Raw genomic sequence first — 17930 nt, 5'->3', positions numbered from 1 at the left:
CCACGCCATCACCTCTTCTCCGACAAGTTTTTCCTGGTCCCAAAAATCCAGGAAGATCCATGTGTCTGTTCCTCACGGCAGGGCCCCATCCCACGCCGGCAGGGAACACTGGGATGAGCAGGAGATGTGCCATAGGGATGTCTGACTGTGGTAGGATGTGCATTGGGTGCACTTTGGAGGTGCCACTTGGCACCTTTGCCCTGTTCCCCTGCTCCAGGGTCAGCATTCCCATCTCTCTCCTGACCCAGTGATGCTCCACAGGCACTGAGCTCCCTTCCCTGGTGCTTCTGTGCAGAACCCAGGGGCAGAGCTGGGAGGCCAAACCTGTGGCCCCACACCGGGTCCTTATCAGCCGGTCAGGAATATTTACCTGCCGGTTTCCACCGGATAGAAATTCACTGGACAAACAGGAGCTCCCAGCTGGCCCCAGGGCGGTGGCACAGCAGGGACGTGCACCCCTGTCCCTGCTTCATCCCTGGTTTGTCCTCAGTGCCACAGGTCACCGAGGTGCCACAGGAGGGTGAGGGACATTGTCCCCACCTAATCTGAGTGTCCTAGGGTTGGTGACCCCTGTGTGTCAGGGCTGGGGACAGGATTGTCACCCTGTGTCACCGTGTGTCCCACTGCTGGGGGTGGGCTGTGTGTGGGCTGTTTGGGGAGGTCACTGGGGGGCCAAGAGTGGGGGGCATCGGACAACTCCTACAAGGGGCTGAGCTGAGCTGAGCTGGTCCAAGATAAACTGTGCTGAGCAAAGCCCGGTTGAGCTGAGCTGAGCTGAGACAAGCTGAAGAGAGCTGAGCTGGGACGAGCAGAGCCAAACCAAGCTGTGCCAGGCTAAGCCGAGCCGAGCTTATCCATGCCAGGCTGAGCCAAGTCAGGTTGAATTGACTTGGGCTGAAGGAAGCTGGGCTGGACTGAGCAGAGCCCAGCTGAGCCAAGATACGCCAAGCTGCGGTGGGCTGAGCTGAGCCAATCTGTGCCAGGCTGAGCTAAACCGAGCTGGGCCGATCCGATTCGAACCAAGCTGGGCTGAGCCAAACCGGGCTGAGCCGAGCTGAACGAAGCCGGGCCGATCCGAACGGAGCCGAGCCGGGCCGAACGGAGCCGAGCCGGGCCGAACGAAACCGAGCCGGGCCGATGGGGGCCGATCCCGCCCCAGCTGTCAGCGCACCGCCCCTCCCCCGCGGCCAAGGCGACCCCACCGTTCCCGTCCCTTTCCTTGCTTTCTATTGGCCAGCGCGGCCACTTATTAGGGGCGGAGGCGCGTTCCCATTGGCGGGCGGGCACGTCCGTCCGCGCCGCGGCCCCGCCCCCTTTTCCGCCTGGCTCCGCGGCGCTGGAAACTTTGCGGGCGGCGCAGTCGGGAGCGGCTCCCGCAGCGCCCGCACGCTCGGCCCGCCCAGCGCCGGCCTCCGGTCCCGCACCGCACCGACCCCCGCACCGCCTCTCACCGTCCCGCCCGGCTCCACACGGCGCGGGCAGCGCCGCCCCTCCGCGCTCCGCCGCCGCCCGGCCATGCGCGCCCGCTGAGCCGCAGCAAAAGCGGCCGCCCTGCGATTCGCTCCCTCTGTTGAATTTTTTTTTTTCCCCTGCTGTATTCGCTGGGGTTCTGTGTTGGTTTTTGCGTTCGCGTGACGCCCCCCGCGGGCGCGGGGCGGCGGCGATGGGCGCGGCGGCGGGCGGGCGCTCCGCGGGGCGCTGAGCGGGCGCGCAGCGGGCGCGGGCCGCGCCATGGCCGCCAAGGACAATCCCTGCAGGAAGTTCCAGGCCAACATCTTCAACAAGAGCAAGTGCCAGAACTGCTTCAAGCCCCGCGAGTCCCACCTGCTCAACGACGAGGATCTCAACCAGGTGGGATCTTACCCCAAAACCCGCTGTTTTCCCCCCAAAACCCAACCCCGTGTTCCGCCCCCCTGCCCGCCTCTCGGGTGCCCTGGGTCTTCGTGCGGTGTCCGCTGTCCCCGTGGGTAGCCTGGGGTCCCGCAGGTACCTTGGGAGCCCCCTGGGTAGTTTAGGGTCCCATGGGTGTCCCGATGGATAGGTCAAGATCCGGTGGATAGTATAGGGTTCCATGGACGTCCTGGGGTCCTATGGATAGGACAGGGTGCCACGCGTGCTATCCCCGTGGTTGGCACAGGATCTCATGGGATCCCCAGGCGTCCCATGGGGTGCCTGCTGGACACAGATATTGTAGGGTCCTATGGGTGCCTGCCGCTCCTACAGATACCGTGGGATCAGGTCAGGGATGCTGTGGGGTCCCATGGATAGCACAGGTACCTACAGGTATCTCTCTATTCCATGGGGTGTTACGGAGCTCCAGGGGTGCTCCCTGGTCCCGTAGGGTATCTAGGAACTCCATGGCGTGTTCGCTGATCCTGCAGATATCCCAGGGACCCACAGGTATCCATGGATTCTATGGGGTGTTCAGGAGCTCCACTGGTGCACTCTGCTCCCATAAAGTGTCCAAGAATCCCATGGGATGCCTGCTGACCCCATGGGTGGTGTGTAGTCCCATGGGGTGCCTGCTGACCCCACGGATAGCACAGGGCCCCATACGTATTTGTGGATCCCATGTGGTGTCCAGGAGCCCGTGGTTGCTCTCTGGTGCCATAGGGCATCCAGTGATTCCTGCCGGTCCCTTGTGTAGCGTGTGGTCCCTTTGGGGTGCCTGCTGACCCCGTGGACAGCACAGGGACTCACAGGTGTTTGCGAAGCCTGTGGGATGTCCGTGACTGCTTTGGGTACTCTGTGTCCCATAGGGTATCCAGAGATCCCATGGGATGCCTGTTGACCCCACAGATTCCCAGGTGTCCCACAGTGTGCCCACAGGTCCCTGAGGTCATGGCTCACCCCAGTGCCACCTCCCCTGGGGTCTCACCCTCTGAGGCCATTTGGGGCCCCGCACCAGCACTTGGGGTGACCCCATCCCCTCCTGGGGTGCAGGGCAGCAGGTGGGGGGTGTCCTGTGAGCTCCATCAGGCGATCCAGAAAGTCCCGGGAAAAACTCGGTTGAAAACAAAACGTCCCCTCCTGGACGTGCCGGACATGACCCCCTTGCTTTCCCGGGGACATGGGAAGGGGACTCCAGCCCCTTTCCAAAAAGGGTTCAGCGCTGGGGGTCTGCCAGGGCTTGGCCTTCTTCCTCCTCTTCCTCCTCTTCCTCCCAGGCCTCCCTCAGGCCCAAGGCCGGCGCTCCCATGACAGGGGGTGTTTGGGGCACGGGGGGCGTTTTTGGGGTGCGGGGCCCCGTCCGTGGTGTTGGGGTGAAGGGAACAGGGCCGCCCTCCCTCCTCCCACACCTTTCTGGGCCAGGGCTGCCATCCCCGCTCCCGATCCTATTATGGCAATGAGATCAGACATATTGCTGCGCTCGCTGGGGGGGGCGGCGGAGGGGGGGGGGGGGGCATCGTGAAATCTGAGGGCTAATATGGAAAAAATGTAACTGGAAAAAAATGCCGTGGTGTGTGCGGGAAAGGGGCGGGCGGCGCGGCCGTGCCCAGACAAAGGAGCCGTCCCGGAGGGGGCTCGGGAAGAGCCCCCCGCTCCCGGCCGGCCCCTTCCCGCTGCCCGGGGATAGCGCTGCCTCCTGGTGCAAAGCTTATTTACTTTTTTTGGGGGGGCTCAGGGCATCGCATGCTCTCCATAGTGCCTGCCCGCCCTGCCACCCACCTCTCTGGGGACCCAGGGACGCGTTTCGGGCAGCCCCTCGCTGGCTTTGTTCCCGTCGGGGTGGTGGGTGGCCCTGGGGGGCTGCACCCGCGTCCGGTTCCCATGGGTTCGGGGTCAGCCCCGCGGCCGGATCCAGGCCCTGGTGCGGGGGGCTCCGGTTGGGAAAACGGCGCAATCCTGCTCGGTTTCTCCCTTGCAGCTGGGGTGAAGTAATCCCGCTTTCCCAGATAAGATGGTGGCTGTGGTAGCGTGAGATGCACGCACGCACCTCCCGCCCTGCCCGCAGCTCCCCGTGCCCAGGAGCCCCCGGCCGTGGCCACCCCGGCGCTTCCCCGCCTCTCTTCCCAGTCTGTGCCCCGTTTCGCAGCCTGGCTGGATGTGGGGGTGTGCTCACTCCGGAGCACACCCAGGAATAACGGTTCATTTAACAGCTCTGAATGTTTCTGCCTTTTAAACTCAAACATTTTAAGCTTGGGCTGGGTTGGGGGGGTCCCGCTCTGCAGCGTGGGGGCTCAGTGCCCAGCGTGTCCTGCTCACCCCGTGGACAGGGACGGCGTTGGTGATTACCTAGAGTCAGGCTGGAAAAGTCTTTTGGAGTCATCTGACCTTTGTACTTGGCTTGGAGGAAAGGTGAAGGTACTTCACACTTACGCACTCGTGTCTCTTTTGGATTTTTATTAGATAAAAATACCTGTGTGGGTGTCAGGAGCTGCCCCCGCTGCTTCCCGGGGTGCTGCAGGGGCGCTGGAGCCGCTCAGGGCAGAGACCCAGAGTGTGTTTGCAGAGTCACAAATATTTAGCGGTAGTAGTGGATTTCCGTCGTACTCGGGAACCAGCTTAGGAATGGGGCTGGGAGGGGGGAAATCCAGCCCCAAACATCAGGATTAATGAGCTGGAGCTCTCTAATAATAATCAGACTTAGCGCTTCCAACTTCAAAGGGCTGTGCGGACGCTAAGTCCCTAATCCCGGGAGCGCTGCGTTCACGAGTTGTTTTTGTGCGTGGCTGTGCTGCTGGATGGGGCTCGGTGTGATTTGGGGCAGCTACATGCGGTCCCACCACCTGTTGGAGACGTGACTGTCCCCTCCCAGGGCTGCAGGTGGGAGGTGATGTGCCTTTTACCCCCCTCCAGTCTGTATTTGACCTTCTGGGGTGCCCACACAGCATGGGAAAAACTGGGTCACTCAGCGCGGCTGTTCTCCCTTTGGGAAAATCTGTTGCTGTGGGTCGTGGGCTGTCAGATCCCTTGATCCTGTGTGGTAGCAGGATCTAACTGCTGGCAGACACGGTGCTGTTGGTCGCTCTGTCCTTGCTGTGCCACCCACCTGTTGCCAGCTTGTCTTATGCTGCTCCTTTCCTATCCAGGGAGAAATTCCCTTTTTGTGGGAATTCCCACTTTCCTGGTAAGACATGCCCATGCTGGCACTGCACAGTCCCCCTGTAAACACCTGCAAACCTCATGTGGAGCTCTGCTTTCCAGAACCTGCCCTGGAAGGATTGGTGGTTCCCAGGGTGCTTCTCCTGTCTTCAAGCAAAAGCCAGCCTGTCCAGTGGGACCCTTTTCCCAAGCAGCCACCCAAGGCTCTTGTGAGAATATCCCCATGGGGTCCCTGCTCTCCATGGTGGCTGCTCCGGGCCAGTCCATGACTGCACACACATGTCCTTGCTCTGTGAGATGAAGTCCCCAGCAACATGGGACAGGCTGGGAATTAACCTAAAAATTTTGCCTGGCCTGAATTGGAAGAAGAGCAGAGTGTAAAGCAGTTGCTTTTAATTTTCTCCATGCGTTTGCTCTCTCGGGGCTTGGGGACTGGCACAGATAGAGGAATTTGAGGACGTCTTTCCAGCTGCCAGTGTCTTTTTTTCCCCCCTTTTTTCTTTTTATTAGAGATCATGGCATAGATGCCCAGAGGACCACCCAGTTAGAAAATAGAGCTCACATACTTTTCCCACTGCCTCTTCTCGTGACACCCGTGCCCAGTGACTGGGGGTGGTTATTTCCCATCTCTTCTCCATTGGACATTATCACTTTCCTACTGTTCTGGATGCTGAGTGGCTGGTGGCCAGCAGCCTTGAGGCTGGAGTGTGTCAGCGTTGGGTTACAGGCTTGGCTTTGCTCTGGGACATTGCATCCATGGGGCTGGGATGCCCTGTGCTGCAGGGGTCTCGTCCTGGTTCCTTGCATTGTCCAAAGGGTAACAGGGTGAGGGATCATGTCCCGGCCATACTTTTCCCTCCAGCCCTGCTCCTTTTTGGGAGGAAAAGCCCCCATTTTCCTGGAAAGCAGCCCCCGCGCTTGCATTCCCCGCTCCCTGCTGCTTGTATCATGCTGCAAAAATCCGCCTCTACTTCACTGATTATTAGGACTGAACAGGGAGAGATTTCTCTGCAAATGTCAAATTTGCCTCTGTTGGTGGCTGTGGAGGGCAGGGACTTAGAGAGCACAGCCAAGGGGACTCGGGGGGCAGGGTCACAGTGGCTCTGCCCTATGGACAGCATCCCATCCTTGGACAGTGACGTGCAAGCAGGGAGGGCAGCAAGCATTTGGAAGCTCTGTTGGATTCTGGTGTTGATTTGGGGTGCACTTGAACCTCCTCCTGGCCCAAGGGAAGGGACGTGGTGGCGCCTTTGGGTGCTGGAGAACCATCCCCTTTGCACACTCACTCGCTGCTGGGTTTTTGCATGGCGCCGCACCTTATCTGCTCTGGCACCTGACAAAGTGATAAATGCCCTCTCCAGCACTGTGGAGAGATGTTGCGGCTTCTCCCAGGCGCTGAGGAAGGCCAGCGGTGGGAAGTGGTTAGATATGCCTGCTCGCTGCCAGGCACACCGGCTTCAGGGCTGCTCCAGAAGGAGCTGGCATTGCAAAGTCCATTCTGTCCCGCTTCATTTTGCTGCTGCTTCACAAATTCTCTGTGCATGCCGCAGCCGGCCTCGGCCAGCTCTTGCTCCGACTGCCCCAGGCAATGGCAGCGCTCGGACCGAGCACAGCCCTGGGAACCAGGGGTGTTTGCAGAAGGAGGCTGGCTGTTTGCACGAAGGGTGAATTCAACCTTTCCCCTTCCTGTTCCTCTGGTCGGTCGGTCACTCTCACTGCCCAGTGTTTGGGCAGCTTTGTCCTTTGGGATTTGCTGACACCTGGGTCGGTGCTTAGCGGTGAGCCAGGAGAGCTGTGCCACGCACAGCTGGCCCACGGCAGTGGCACTTGGTGCTCCTTGTGCCCCAGGTCCAGTCTGGTTTGCCCTTGTGCTGCATGTGAAGATGTGTTGGTGGTGAAATCCTGGGATTTGCAGCTCTGGCGGTGACCAACTCACACCTGCCTTGTGCAAATGTGTTTTGGCAGAGCTGGATATGGATGGAGAGGGCACTCTCCCCATCATCCAGGATGGCCTCCAGGAGCTGCCTAGATCTCATCCTGGAAAAAGCACTATTTGGGCTGAACCCAAGGGCACTGAACAGCCACTTGAATGAGAAGCTGGGGGATGGGAGAGTGTTTTTGCTTTAGGAATGGTTGTGGATGCTCAGAGGCAGTGCTGCAGCCTCCGCACTGGGGTTTGGCGTCACCAGGTGACAGACAGCAGAGGGGAAATGTTGTACAGGCAGGGAAACAGGGATGTAAGCAGCTTAACTACTGAGGCTGGGCTTCATCCCAGCCCTTGGGATTGCTGCTGGAGCGTGGGTTTGCACAGCAGTGTTTGCAGAGCCTCTGGACAGCCGTGGTCACAGGTCTCCGGTGGGTCTCCATCTGCCATCCCACTGGGAGCACACAGAATGTCGAGTGATGCCTGTCTCTCAGTTCCTAGAAGCCTTGCTGTGGGCAGGAGTGCCTGCTTGGGTATTGCATCTCATTCGCTCCCTAAACACCGTGCCACCTTCCCCATTCCTGCTGAGTGATGGCTGCTCCGACTCATCCATCAGCGATGTTCTCTTGGCTCCAAGGTGTGCAAAACCCAGAGCGGGGCTGAAACGGCCCAGATTTCCTATTTTGAGGTTGTAACCACAGTATTTGTGGTGACTTTCTCCTTGAACTGTGCCAGAAACGGATCCCTGCCTCTGGGGAGCTCTGAGCAGATCAGAAGACAGTGCACAGGCAACGATGACCTTACTATCCCCACTGTCTGGGTCTGGATGACAGCTGTGACCCCACTGTGCTCCCTTGGGCGTGGGGAGCAGCAGGCGCCACTGTCAGAGAGGCTCCTTTGGCGAATATTGGAGCTCACCCATAAAGGTGATGGAACAAGTTCCACCATGGAATCACCCACAGCCTAGGTCAGATTGGGTACATCATTCCTTTGGGGGGCTGCTGGAAGCCCTGGCATCACTTCCCTGGTGCACAGGCCTCCCTGCTCCCAGTGCTGGAGGCAGAGCCTAAGGCTCCGATGCAACAATCCATTTTTCTTCCCCTTCCCGCTCAGTTGCCAAGCCTGAACAAAACAAGCCCTGCCTCCACCCGAGACAGGCTGATTACGTCTGCCGGCAGCCTAAACAGATTATCCCTCCCGCCACGCGCTCGGAGCCAGGAGTCTCTCCCGGCAATGGATTCGGACTTCCCTCAGAACATGCGGGGCTGGGTGGGCACTGGCTGTGGGGGCATCCCAGCCCACCCGGGTGTCCAGCACCCCAGTGGGGATGTGGGTTGAGTCTGGACCCTAAGACGGGATGTGGATGTTGGTACAGCTCTCCTGTTCCATCTTGTGCAATGAACTGCAGCACTGTGGGGCCGGCATTCTGTGGCTCTGCTGGGTCCTGCACGCCTGGCAGGTTTGTGTGGGAGGGAAAAGCTGAATGTACCACCAAAAACACAGGAGGTGTGAAAGCCTGTCCAACAGGCAGCTGGTTGGTGTCACAGCCCACCTCAGCCCTGTGACCTGGCGCTCCATGGGCTGCCACACTCCTGTAACCCAACCTGCCCTCTGTGGCCCTGGGGGTGTGCAGGGGTTCCTGTATCACCCTGGGCTTTGGGAGGTGCTGAGTGGCTCCGCACGTCCTTCAAGCCCCATTCTCCATCTGCTGGGAATTGTGTTCCCAGTGCTGGTGGAGCTGGTTGGGGTGGTTTGTCCATGCCTGGGCAGCATCAGCACAGCAGCCTGACAGCTTTGTGTAAACCCAGCTGGGGCCGCTTCCTTCTCCGCTTCCTCCCACCCGCTGTGCTGCCGGCAGCGCTGGGCTGGAGGCAGCGTCCTCCCCCTGGATGCACCATAGGCCTGTGGGCTGAGGGGATGGAAGCAGTGGCTGGAACAGCTACCTGAGAGGCAGCTGAGGTGCTGCTGGTGCCCCACAGCCCAGCTCCAGCATCGGATCAAAGGTGGGATGCGATACCTGGACACTCCCAGAGGTGTGACAGGAAACGGAGTGGTGACGTGGGGATGTTTCTGCCTGAGTCACCCTCAGTCCCAGCAGTCCCACAGGAGGGATCGGATGGAACTGGGCACTGTGGGGCTGCAAACTGGCTGCGCCTCTCACGCCATGGTGGGGTGAGCATCATACCATGGGGGGGTGAGCTCCCTCAGCAGCCACTCTGCACTCTGCTTTCCCATGGCATTTTGTGGCTCACCCTCCAGCCAGATACCTTCTGGATAAAAGCAAAGCCACCCACCCAGTGCCTGAGCACTCTGTGTGGCTGCTACCTGTGGAGAAGATACGTGGAGCTGCCCTTTGGATATCACCAGAGCTGCCAGGAGGGAAACAGGGCCCTGTGTGGTCAGAGGCATCCTGAGAACCCTAGGGATGTTCTAACACCATTACTGAATGTGAGGCTGGACAAATCTCCTTGGAAGAGGGAAATTTTTGCTCTGAGGTCTTGCTCAGTGCTGGTTGTTGCATTTCCCTCCTCTTGAGGAGCTCTCCAGAGGAACCCAAGCCAGTGGAAAGGACATGTGATTCCAGCTCCATCCTGGTGCTCCAACACCCCCCCAGACCTGCCTCCCACATCGAGTTTATTTTAAACCTTGCTTCAGCAGGGCCATTCCAATGCAGGTGTGATGAGCCTATTTCAGACACTTCGTGTTCTAATTCATATCCCTTTCATTTAGGCTGGTACCTCTCTGGGCATTTGCTTGGTTTTAGCAGGAGCTTGTTTTGGTTTGGCTTTAAAAAGCGCTGCTGTGTGTTCATTTGTTGATGGGTGGAACCAGGCTGCCCACGCTGCCTGGCTCTAATTCGTACCTTTCATCTACTTCGGTTTCAATATCTAGAATTGGATGCTTCTGCTAAAATAAGTGTAGCCCACTGGTGGTTATTTATGATGCTGGTACAGAAATGACCATGCTCTATGTTAAGGGTGTGTATTTCAGGTGCTCGGTGTTTATTTACAGACAGTTTGAGCTAAAATTGGAATGGCTGAAGGCAAAATAATGTCTTCTGGGGGTTGTGAGCCAGACTGAGGTAGGGCAGGACTTCATGCCTGTAATATTGGGTTAAGGCTGCTTGCTGCTGGCCTAGTGAGGGTGTCCCGGTTGGTTTCACAGTTACTTTGTCCCTGATATGGCACTGGGACCTGCCTGCTGCCTGTCACTGAGGCTGGATGCTGTGTGGCTGCAGTGCTGTGGCTTGTGTCAGGGAGAATTTTTTGCTCACGGGGCTTTGCTGTGTTGAGCAGTTGCTCTTTGTGAGGAGCTGTGCTGGGGCATGGAAGGGAAAACTGAAGGATGGAAAAACTGGGAGATGGAGGAGGGCTGAGCCCTGACTGCAGCTCAGCTGTCCAGAGCATTGCCAGGGTGCTGCCTTGGTGTGGTCGTGCCAAGCCTTGGGGACGTCATGTGCTGTTGTCACTGTCATCCTCTTGTTCCTGCATGGTGGAGGCCACTCCTAAGATCTTTTCAAGCTCCAGTTGCTCAGCGCTCACCCTAAGTTCTCTCAGAGGAATTTAGGGACCCCGTTTCCTGTTACAGTGACCTATTGAATGGTCTCTGATGGGTCATCATAAGTCACTTGCAATTCTGCTTTTCCCCTGTAAAACACCAGAGAAATTTGGGATGTTTGGCTCTTCCCAGGCATGGCGGGAGCACCGGGATCCCCTGCTCTGGAGTCCTCCCATCGCGTGGGCACGGATGCGTCACGGGCGGCTTTGGGTGGGGGCACGGGGCGGGGTGTGCCGGGGGTGTGGCAGAGCCTGGCTCACCTGCGGGGCGCTGGCAGCGTGGGCGGCACCGAGACGGGCACGGAGCTGGGCACGGAGCGGTGCCGAGCAGCTGGAGGTGGCATGGGGGCCATGGGCGAGCAGGGCACCAGCATCCAGGTGAGCTGGGCAGGGGTGGCGGGGGGCTCCGGGCTCTTTGCCAAACCCAGGGAGGGTTGTGGTGCACACAGGTGCCTTTCTGTGCCCCCAATGGGGTCGTGGGAACAGGTGTAGGGGTGCCCTGGGCCCCCTTAACTCCCCCAAATTGGATCCCAATCCCAGCGCTTCGTTTTCATTGGTTTAAATCTCATTTAAAGGAGGAAGGAAGGAAGGTCTTCTCAAATCATGTTTTCCCAGCTGCTGGGAGAGCAACACCTCGAGCTGGTATGTCATATTGTGAAGGGGATAAGAGATTTTGTTATTTCTTTTCACTTTATAAACAGCAAAAGGTCTCCTCCGGCGTGTTTCCAGTTTGCTTACTCAGTGGTTCATGCATTTGACAGTTTCTGGTGTATAGGCAGTTTCTTCTATTGTTTGCAGGGATTTTTCCAGAGGGGAAATTTTTTTTTAACATTACAAAACCACAGAAACTGGCAGGAAGAATCTAGGGGAGGTACTGGATTGGAAACAGTTTTAAACTTTAAGGAACAGAAAAGAATGAAAGCAACAAGATTAACTGAATAAGTTAGAGAAGATCTGGGACTGTGTGTCCTTATGACTTTTTGGCTGGGCCAGGATAGACGTGCATGGATGTTCCGTGGTGGAAAGCAGTGTTCCCAGACCCAGGGTCTCCTGGAGCTGGATCTTCCCTGGGTTTTCTCCCTCCTGGTCTGTCTTGGTATCTGTGGAGCCGCCTTGCTGGTGTGGCAATGCCTTGCCACTCTTGCAGCAGGATTTGGCCCCAGCCCTTGCCAGGTGTTGGCTCATCATTTACAGCTTGACAAGGCAGCAGGAGCAGTGCCTGCAGGACTTTGTGTGGGAGGACATGCCCAGTGCCCATCCCCATCCCACTGCTTCCCGTGGGTCAGCTTCACCCTGGCAACTTCTGCATCCAAGCCACCGGTGGAAAGAGCCTGGATATTCTTTTTCCACTGACATACGGCAGTGCTGCAAGGTTCTTTCCGAGTATTCTTTCCCTTTCTCTTCCCTGCTGGCTCAGTGAGCTGTTTTCCCTCCTCCTGGCTCTGACCTTCCTGTGTGCTCAGCCGTGGGCCGCTGGACGCTGCTGGTGGGGGGAGCGAGCTGGCAGGGGCTGGCCCTGCAGGGAAGCAGGAGTTGGGATGTGCACGGCACGGGAAGCGGCTGGGAGCTGGAGAACTGCCAGCACTGGGTAGTTTTTCCTCTCTTAATTAACGAACGGAAAACATGGAGCTCTCCTTTGGAGTGTGTTTTTGCTTTGGAGTAGAGGCACGCTGCCGATGGCGTCGGGAAGAGCCGGCGGTGGGGATGGGCTCAGCAGTACCCGGGAGGTTGGTGCTCCGGGCACGGTGCCATGCAGGAGCAGCTGTGTTTGGAGTTTGTGGCTGGGGTTTTGCCTCCTCCCGAGTCCTCGTCTCAGTGCTGTTGGCACACAGTGTGTGTCACACTACGGGTTGCCATCAGACACCACGTTCCCTACACTGGGAAGGCTGCGTTTGCCTGCGTGCAGGAGGCTGAGCTCACACAGCTGCCTTCGTGCTGGGGCTGCTGCAGTTCCCTGTGGTCCATGACCATTGATTCCCTGTGGTGCTGCTCCATGTTGAGCCATTTTCTGCTGTGTGTGAGTGTTTCTCTGCTGTTTCTTTACAGGCCAAACCCATTTATGGTGGCTGGCTGCTGCTGGCCCCGGAAGGAACGGACTTTGACAACCCCGTCCATCGCTCCCGGGTAAGTGAAGCTCAGACATCTATCTCCTCCCCATGACGTTGGTGTGTGTGGCAGGAGGAGCAGCAAGGGCTGTCCCTACCCATGGCGGTGGCTGTGACCCTGGGAGTGCAAAAGGCACCTCCGTGCACCCATCCCCTTGTGCAAACCAGGAAGCTGGGAGATGTTTCCGGCAGCAAGGCTGGAATGCCTTCTCTGGGATGCACGGTCTCCCATGCTGGGCAGCAGCCTGGGGCACTGCAGGTGCTCAGTCTGTGCAATTTTATTACTTGTTTTTGCTTTTTAATGTTTTGATGCTGCTCTGGTTTGCCTGACACGTGCCATGCTGCCAGGAAGGCAGTGGGGTGTGGGCTGTGTGAACTGTGCTGTGACCATCAGAAAGGCTCCTAGTTTTCCTTTGGGGCTTGGAAACAAGTGCTTTATTTTCTGCAGCTCATCATGAGCGTGCCCAGAGCTCTAGACAGAGGCTGCATCCCATCCCCTAGCGTGGATATGCCAGTGTCAGGCAGGTCCTGTAGCAAGGAAGGAGCTGAGTGGTGGTTCCCATTTGCTATAACCCTGCAGAGCCCTGAAGCCAAGTGCTAGCAGCAGGGACCTGCATACAGAGCAGGACACACTCAGCTCCTTCCCAAAGGGGTTTTCTCATGCCTGGCAGAAACAGCAGCATCCTGTGGGGTCAGAGCATCCCCCACTTTCCTGTCCTGGGGAGTGTGAGGCTCAGAAGGATGTGGCCAGGCTGATGTCCTTTCACTGCTGGCTTGTGACGAGGACTTGCAGCCTGTCCCCAGGCTTGTCTTGCAGGGAGCTTGCTGCTGAGGCTGCCAGGATGGGGCTGTCTTGTGCGTGGGAGGGATGGCAATGGTCCGTGAACCCTCTGTCATGCAGCCAAAACGCTCTCGGAGCTGTTTATAATAAAAAAAATCGCTCCCGAATGAGCAAGAATTGAGTTCGTAGTTCAGCCTGGGGTATATGGGTCATTACTTGGAGTCACAGCTTGTCATAGGCTGGCTGGCCCCTATAAAGGGGACGTGGGACCCAGGTCTCCCCAAAACGCAGGCTGCCTGCTAAGCTGGGGCTTGTGGAGATCCACAAGGTTCTCCATAGTTCTGCTTGTCCCTGAGCATCCTGGACTTTGCCCAAAGGGCTGAGAAAAATGAGATAAGAATTGCTGCACTGGGGCTATGAATCCAGGACTTTTTTATTTCAGCCTGCTCAACCAGTTTTTGCTGTTGGCTGAAAACAACCTGGCACACATGAAAAAAAAAAAAAGGCAGCTTTCCAGCCAGATCAGTTCTCCAATCTGATTTGCTGTGCAGCTGCAGAGGCAGCAGTGCCAGCATGGTGCCAGGATTGCCTGGGCAGTGCCATGCCATAAGTGCAGCCACCACCCAGACTGAGCTCATTGGCTGCTGGGGGACATCTGACATGACACCCTGTCACCCTCCAGCACTGGATGCTGGAATAGATGATGCAGGATGAAGCTGAGGGTTCAGTTTGGGGATCCTTCTGGTGTCCCCAATACTTGTGGCATGAGCCTGAGTCAGGAGAGGTTCAGTTTGTATATTAGGAAAAGTTTCTTTCCCCAGAAGGTGGTCAGGCACTGAACGGGCTCCCCAGGGAGTGGCCAAGGTCCCAAGGTTGCCAGAACTCAAGGCAGTCAGCACTGGGCAGTGTGGGCTGGTGCACACAGACCTTTGGCAGTGCTCTGCCAGCTGCTGTGCAGCTCCAGTGCTCCCAGCAAGGCCCAGGGACTGGTGGGCACTGCCATGACCCACCTCGATGTCTTCTCTTGCAGAAATGGCAGCGTCGGTTCTTCATCCTCTACGAGCACGGGCTGCTGCGCTATGCCCTCGACGAGATGGTGAGTGCTGCCTGGCTGTGTCCAGGTCTGGGGATCAGCTGGGTTATCTGCTGCCCTTGGAGTGCTCTGCCAAGCTGGAGGAGAGTTGTGCTCACTGGGTTTGACTCTGTGCCAGGCTGGGTTTGTGTGGGAGCTCAGTGGCCGCTCTGCAGAGGATGGTGAGCCTTTCAGAGGCGAGCAAGTCCCGCCTGGCGTGGGATTCAGCAGTTGCTGACAGATCCCACGCTGGTAGGAAGTGCTGAAGGGGGTCCCCAAGGTCGTTCCTCGTCCTTTTTGCCCGGTTTCCCAGTGCCAGCTGGGTTTTGGTTGTGGTGAATCACCTTGGCAGTGTCCAAGAAGGAGGCCCTGCCTAGCAATGCCCGTGGAAAGTAGGTCAGCTGGAACAACTTCCCACTGCCTGCCCGCCCTGGAGCTGCAGCTTGTCACCAGCGCTGTTCCCATCAGTAAAAGGGGATCAAAGGAAGGGAAACCCATCCCCTGTGAGCTGCAAAGTGGGGCTGAAGAGCCCAGTAGGTCAATCCCAGGAGCAGCCAGGACTGCTGATCTATCCTGCTGGCTACAGCAAGCCCACGGGAGGGTGCCCAAGGCTGAGCACCCATGTGCTGGGTTTTGCCTGGGCAGGAGGCTCAGGAAGCCAGCTGGAGACAGCACACCTGTGGGACAGGGACACATGGGGACCTGTGTCTGTGGCAGGGAGGCTCCCTGCGAGGTCAGTGTGCCTTGGTCCTCCTCCAGTGCCTCCTGTGAGGGCACCGTGGAATGAGGAGGCACGGCGAGTGTGGCTCAGATTTCATGCTGTGTTTGTTTGTATTTTTACTTGGGGTTGGTCCAAGTGCCCTAAATAATTTAAATGTCTTGGGTAGGAGCAGTGGAGGCTTTAATACATTTTCAGTGTCAGCAACCTGACTCTGTGCTGGGCTGGTGTTTCCTGTCTTATACTGACAGGAGGGTGCTTTGTGTCTGGGTGGAGTAGGGAGATTCCCCAGTCTGAGGCAGAGGAGCAGGAAGGCTGGGAAACACAATCTGGAATATTTTTTTTTGCTGTTTTGCGTCCTGAGGAGGTTGACCTGCCCCAGGTTCTGCTGCATCTGGGCAGAAGCAGACAGGCAGTGCCCCAGCCCTGTGCCACAGGGGCCATTGCCAGAGAGCACCCAGAGGACAGCAGGAGCATCCTGCAGTTCTCCAGGCACCTGTTGGGCTTTTTCCCCTCGAGGAGGGAAAAAGTGAAAAAATACAAATGAAAAAGGGAAGGTACACATGTGCAGCACGGGATGGTGTCCCAGGCAGTGTGACACCACTGTGCTGGCTCCTGGACTCACTGCCCCATGGATGCTTGTGCTTTGATGATCCCAGGAGGGTCTGGCCGTGTCATAGTCATAGATAGAGGAAACTGTAATGGATCCTTCCTCCTCACTGGGGTTTGACACATGGTATAAAAATACCCTCCTGGCCTTTCTTCTCCTCTAGCTGTGCCAGCTCCTTGCCCTGTTCCCCTCCGTGGCCTGGTGAGGAGTAACAGGGCTGTGGCCTCATCCATGGGGTGCCAGCACAGACATTGTTTTTTCCATGAGGGATACACTTAGCAGTCCACTCAGGAATGCTCTCCCCCAGTGTGCCCCACTGAGCTGGGTGGGGGTCCTGTGGGAGCCTCGGTGCAGAGCAGCCTCTGGAGCGTGCAGGAGCCGGCCTGAGACCTCCCAGGCAGTCACAGGCTGGGATTGAATGGCTCTGCTTGAACCTTTCAGACATTAATTTTGTGGGTTTGGCAATTTTTGCTCTTATTAAAAGTGGAATTGGAGGGAGGGGTGAGCTTGTGAGGGGAGTCCTGGGCTAGTGATGCTGATGGAAACATTCCTGTGCCTGGCCAGGGAGGTTCTGCTCCTGGCTCCCGGCAGGGTGGAGAGCAGTGGGGTGTGGAGGGGCAGCTCAGAGCACAAGCCCAGGTTGAGGAGACCTCAGGGAGTCCCCAGAAATGTTTGTGCTGTGGTTGGTACTCAGAGACCGTGGAATGGGCCACCATTGGGCACAGGGAGCCTTTTGCCATGGGATGGGTAAAGTTTGGTGTTGGATTGGAGCATTTTGGGCTTGGAAGGTGTGACAAGCAGGCAACAGCTGCCCTGCTGGCATCCAGCTCTCTCCTGAGAACTGCCCAGGGATATCCCAGAGCTGATCCTGAGTCTGTGCTCCTGCTTGACCACCTTCTTTCTGTGTGTCCCTTGTTCTGTCTGTCCTTGCTCTGCCATAGTTCCAGTCTGAAAACAAAATGAATTCTGCATGATGGCTGTGATGGGGAGAATTTGCATAATCTATGGACCTTCATCCCCTTGGACCAGGCTGAGCTGCCAGACTCTCTCCCTGGGGTCTCCCTCTTTCAGGTTGGGTGCAGTTGGTGGCACTCAGAACCAGCCTGGCCACTGGGAATGCCCAGCAGATCCCACTCCCTTCCCTTCTGTCAGCAGCCATTCCCAGCTCTGCTGAGCCCTGGCTAGGCTGAGCCTGCTCAGACGTGCAGAAATTCCTGCCTCCCAACTGTGGGTGGATGTGGAGGTTGTGTGATCACTTGGGGATGCCTTCCCATGCTGAACATCCAGGATTGCACCCCAGTGGTGGCTTGCTCCTGTTTGATAAACCTTCGTGCTGGGACTGATGATGACAGGGGCTGATGCTTCTCTGCAGCAGCAGGAGGATGACAAAGCCACTCTTACTGAGAGAAAGCAGGAAAGAAATCAGGGACAGGCTTGGGATTGAGCTGCTCTGTTGTGAGTGTCCAAGGACAAGTTTCAGTTCTGGTAAAATGCCCTGTGGTCTCCAGTGAAACCACTGCCGTGGGAGAGCAGCCCAGTACTGTGGTGCTGGGGTGGTCTGGGAGGTTTTGGTTGGGATATGGGATCTGCCACAAGAATAGTGCCGGGCTCAGGGGCCAGAGCCAGCGAGTGGCAAGTGCAGAGCTTTTGCCTCCTTTTGTTTTGATTGCTGGGATCTATAATTAGCGGCCGAGGTCTCTATAAATAGAGCCTGTCTGCGTGGGAATGGAAAGGCAGGAGGGGGTTTGTGGGGATGGAGAGCACTGCCATGTCCCTCCCTCAGCCTGCAGGTGGGCCTGTGGCCTCAGACACTGCCTGGGGATGGATCCAGCCCCGTGGCTGGGGCAGGTCAGAGGAGTGGGTCTGGATCTCCAGGCCAGCTTCTTTATGAGTCACTGCATGTCCAGGGCCAGGCTTTGTCTTTGTGCCTCAGTTTATCCCTGTGCCACTTCTTTTGAGCTGGGATTTATACTGGGTTGGCATTTTGCATCCTCCCTGGGAGTATTCTTGTGTCACATCAGGCTTCCTTTTGGTAGCTGAGACTATTAATTTAGAAGTTTTTTGCTTTGTGCATATGCTGGTTTGAAAACAAGACAAAATTCAAGCTTGTCTGGGAG

The 17930-nt window shown here is 57.4% G+C and overlaps 1 protein-coding gene across 9 annotated transcripts in view; it reads left to right on the top strand.

Annotated features, from left to right (window-relative positions):
• Positions 1-1701: 1701 nt before the first annotated feature.
• Positions 1702-17930, top strand: part of MPRIP (myosin phosphatase Rho interacting protein) — a 73217-nt gene continuing 56988 nt past the window's right edge. For 5 of the 9 annotated variants that reach the window (XM_088174269.1, XM_088174266.1, XM_088174267.1 and 2 more), the window contains exons 1-3: positions 1703-1851; positions 12574-12651; positions 14444-14509. In XM_088174269.1, the coding sequence (XP_088030395.1) occupies positions 1732-1851; positions 12574-12651; positions 14444-14509 (264 nt within the window). In that variant the 5' untranslated portion in view covers positions 1703-1731. Of the gene's footprint in view, positions 1852-12573; positions 12652-14443; positions 14510-17930 lie in introns of all 9 variants that reach the window. The other 4 variants (XM_014870942.2, XM_014870950.2, XM_088174270.1 and 1 more) reach the window with 2 other exon arrangements.

This window comes from Sturnus vulgaris, chromosome 16 (assembly GCF_052056855.1).
Source record: "Sturnus vulgaris isolate bStuVul1 chromosome 16, bStuVul1.hap1, whole genome shotgun sequence".
Lineage (NCBI taxonomy): Eukaryota > Metazoa > Chordata > Aves > Passeriformes > Sturnidae > Sturnus > Sturnus vulgaris.
The sequence above is the reverse complement of the archived record's forward strand: the minus strand, read 5'-3'. Positions and strand labels throughout refer to the sequence as shown.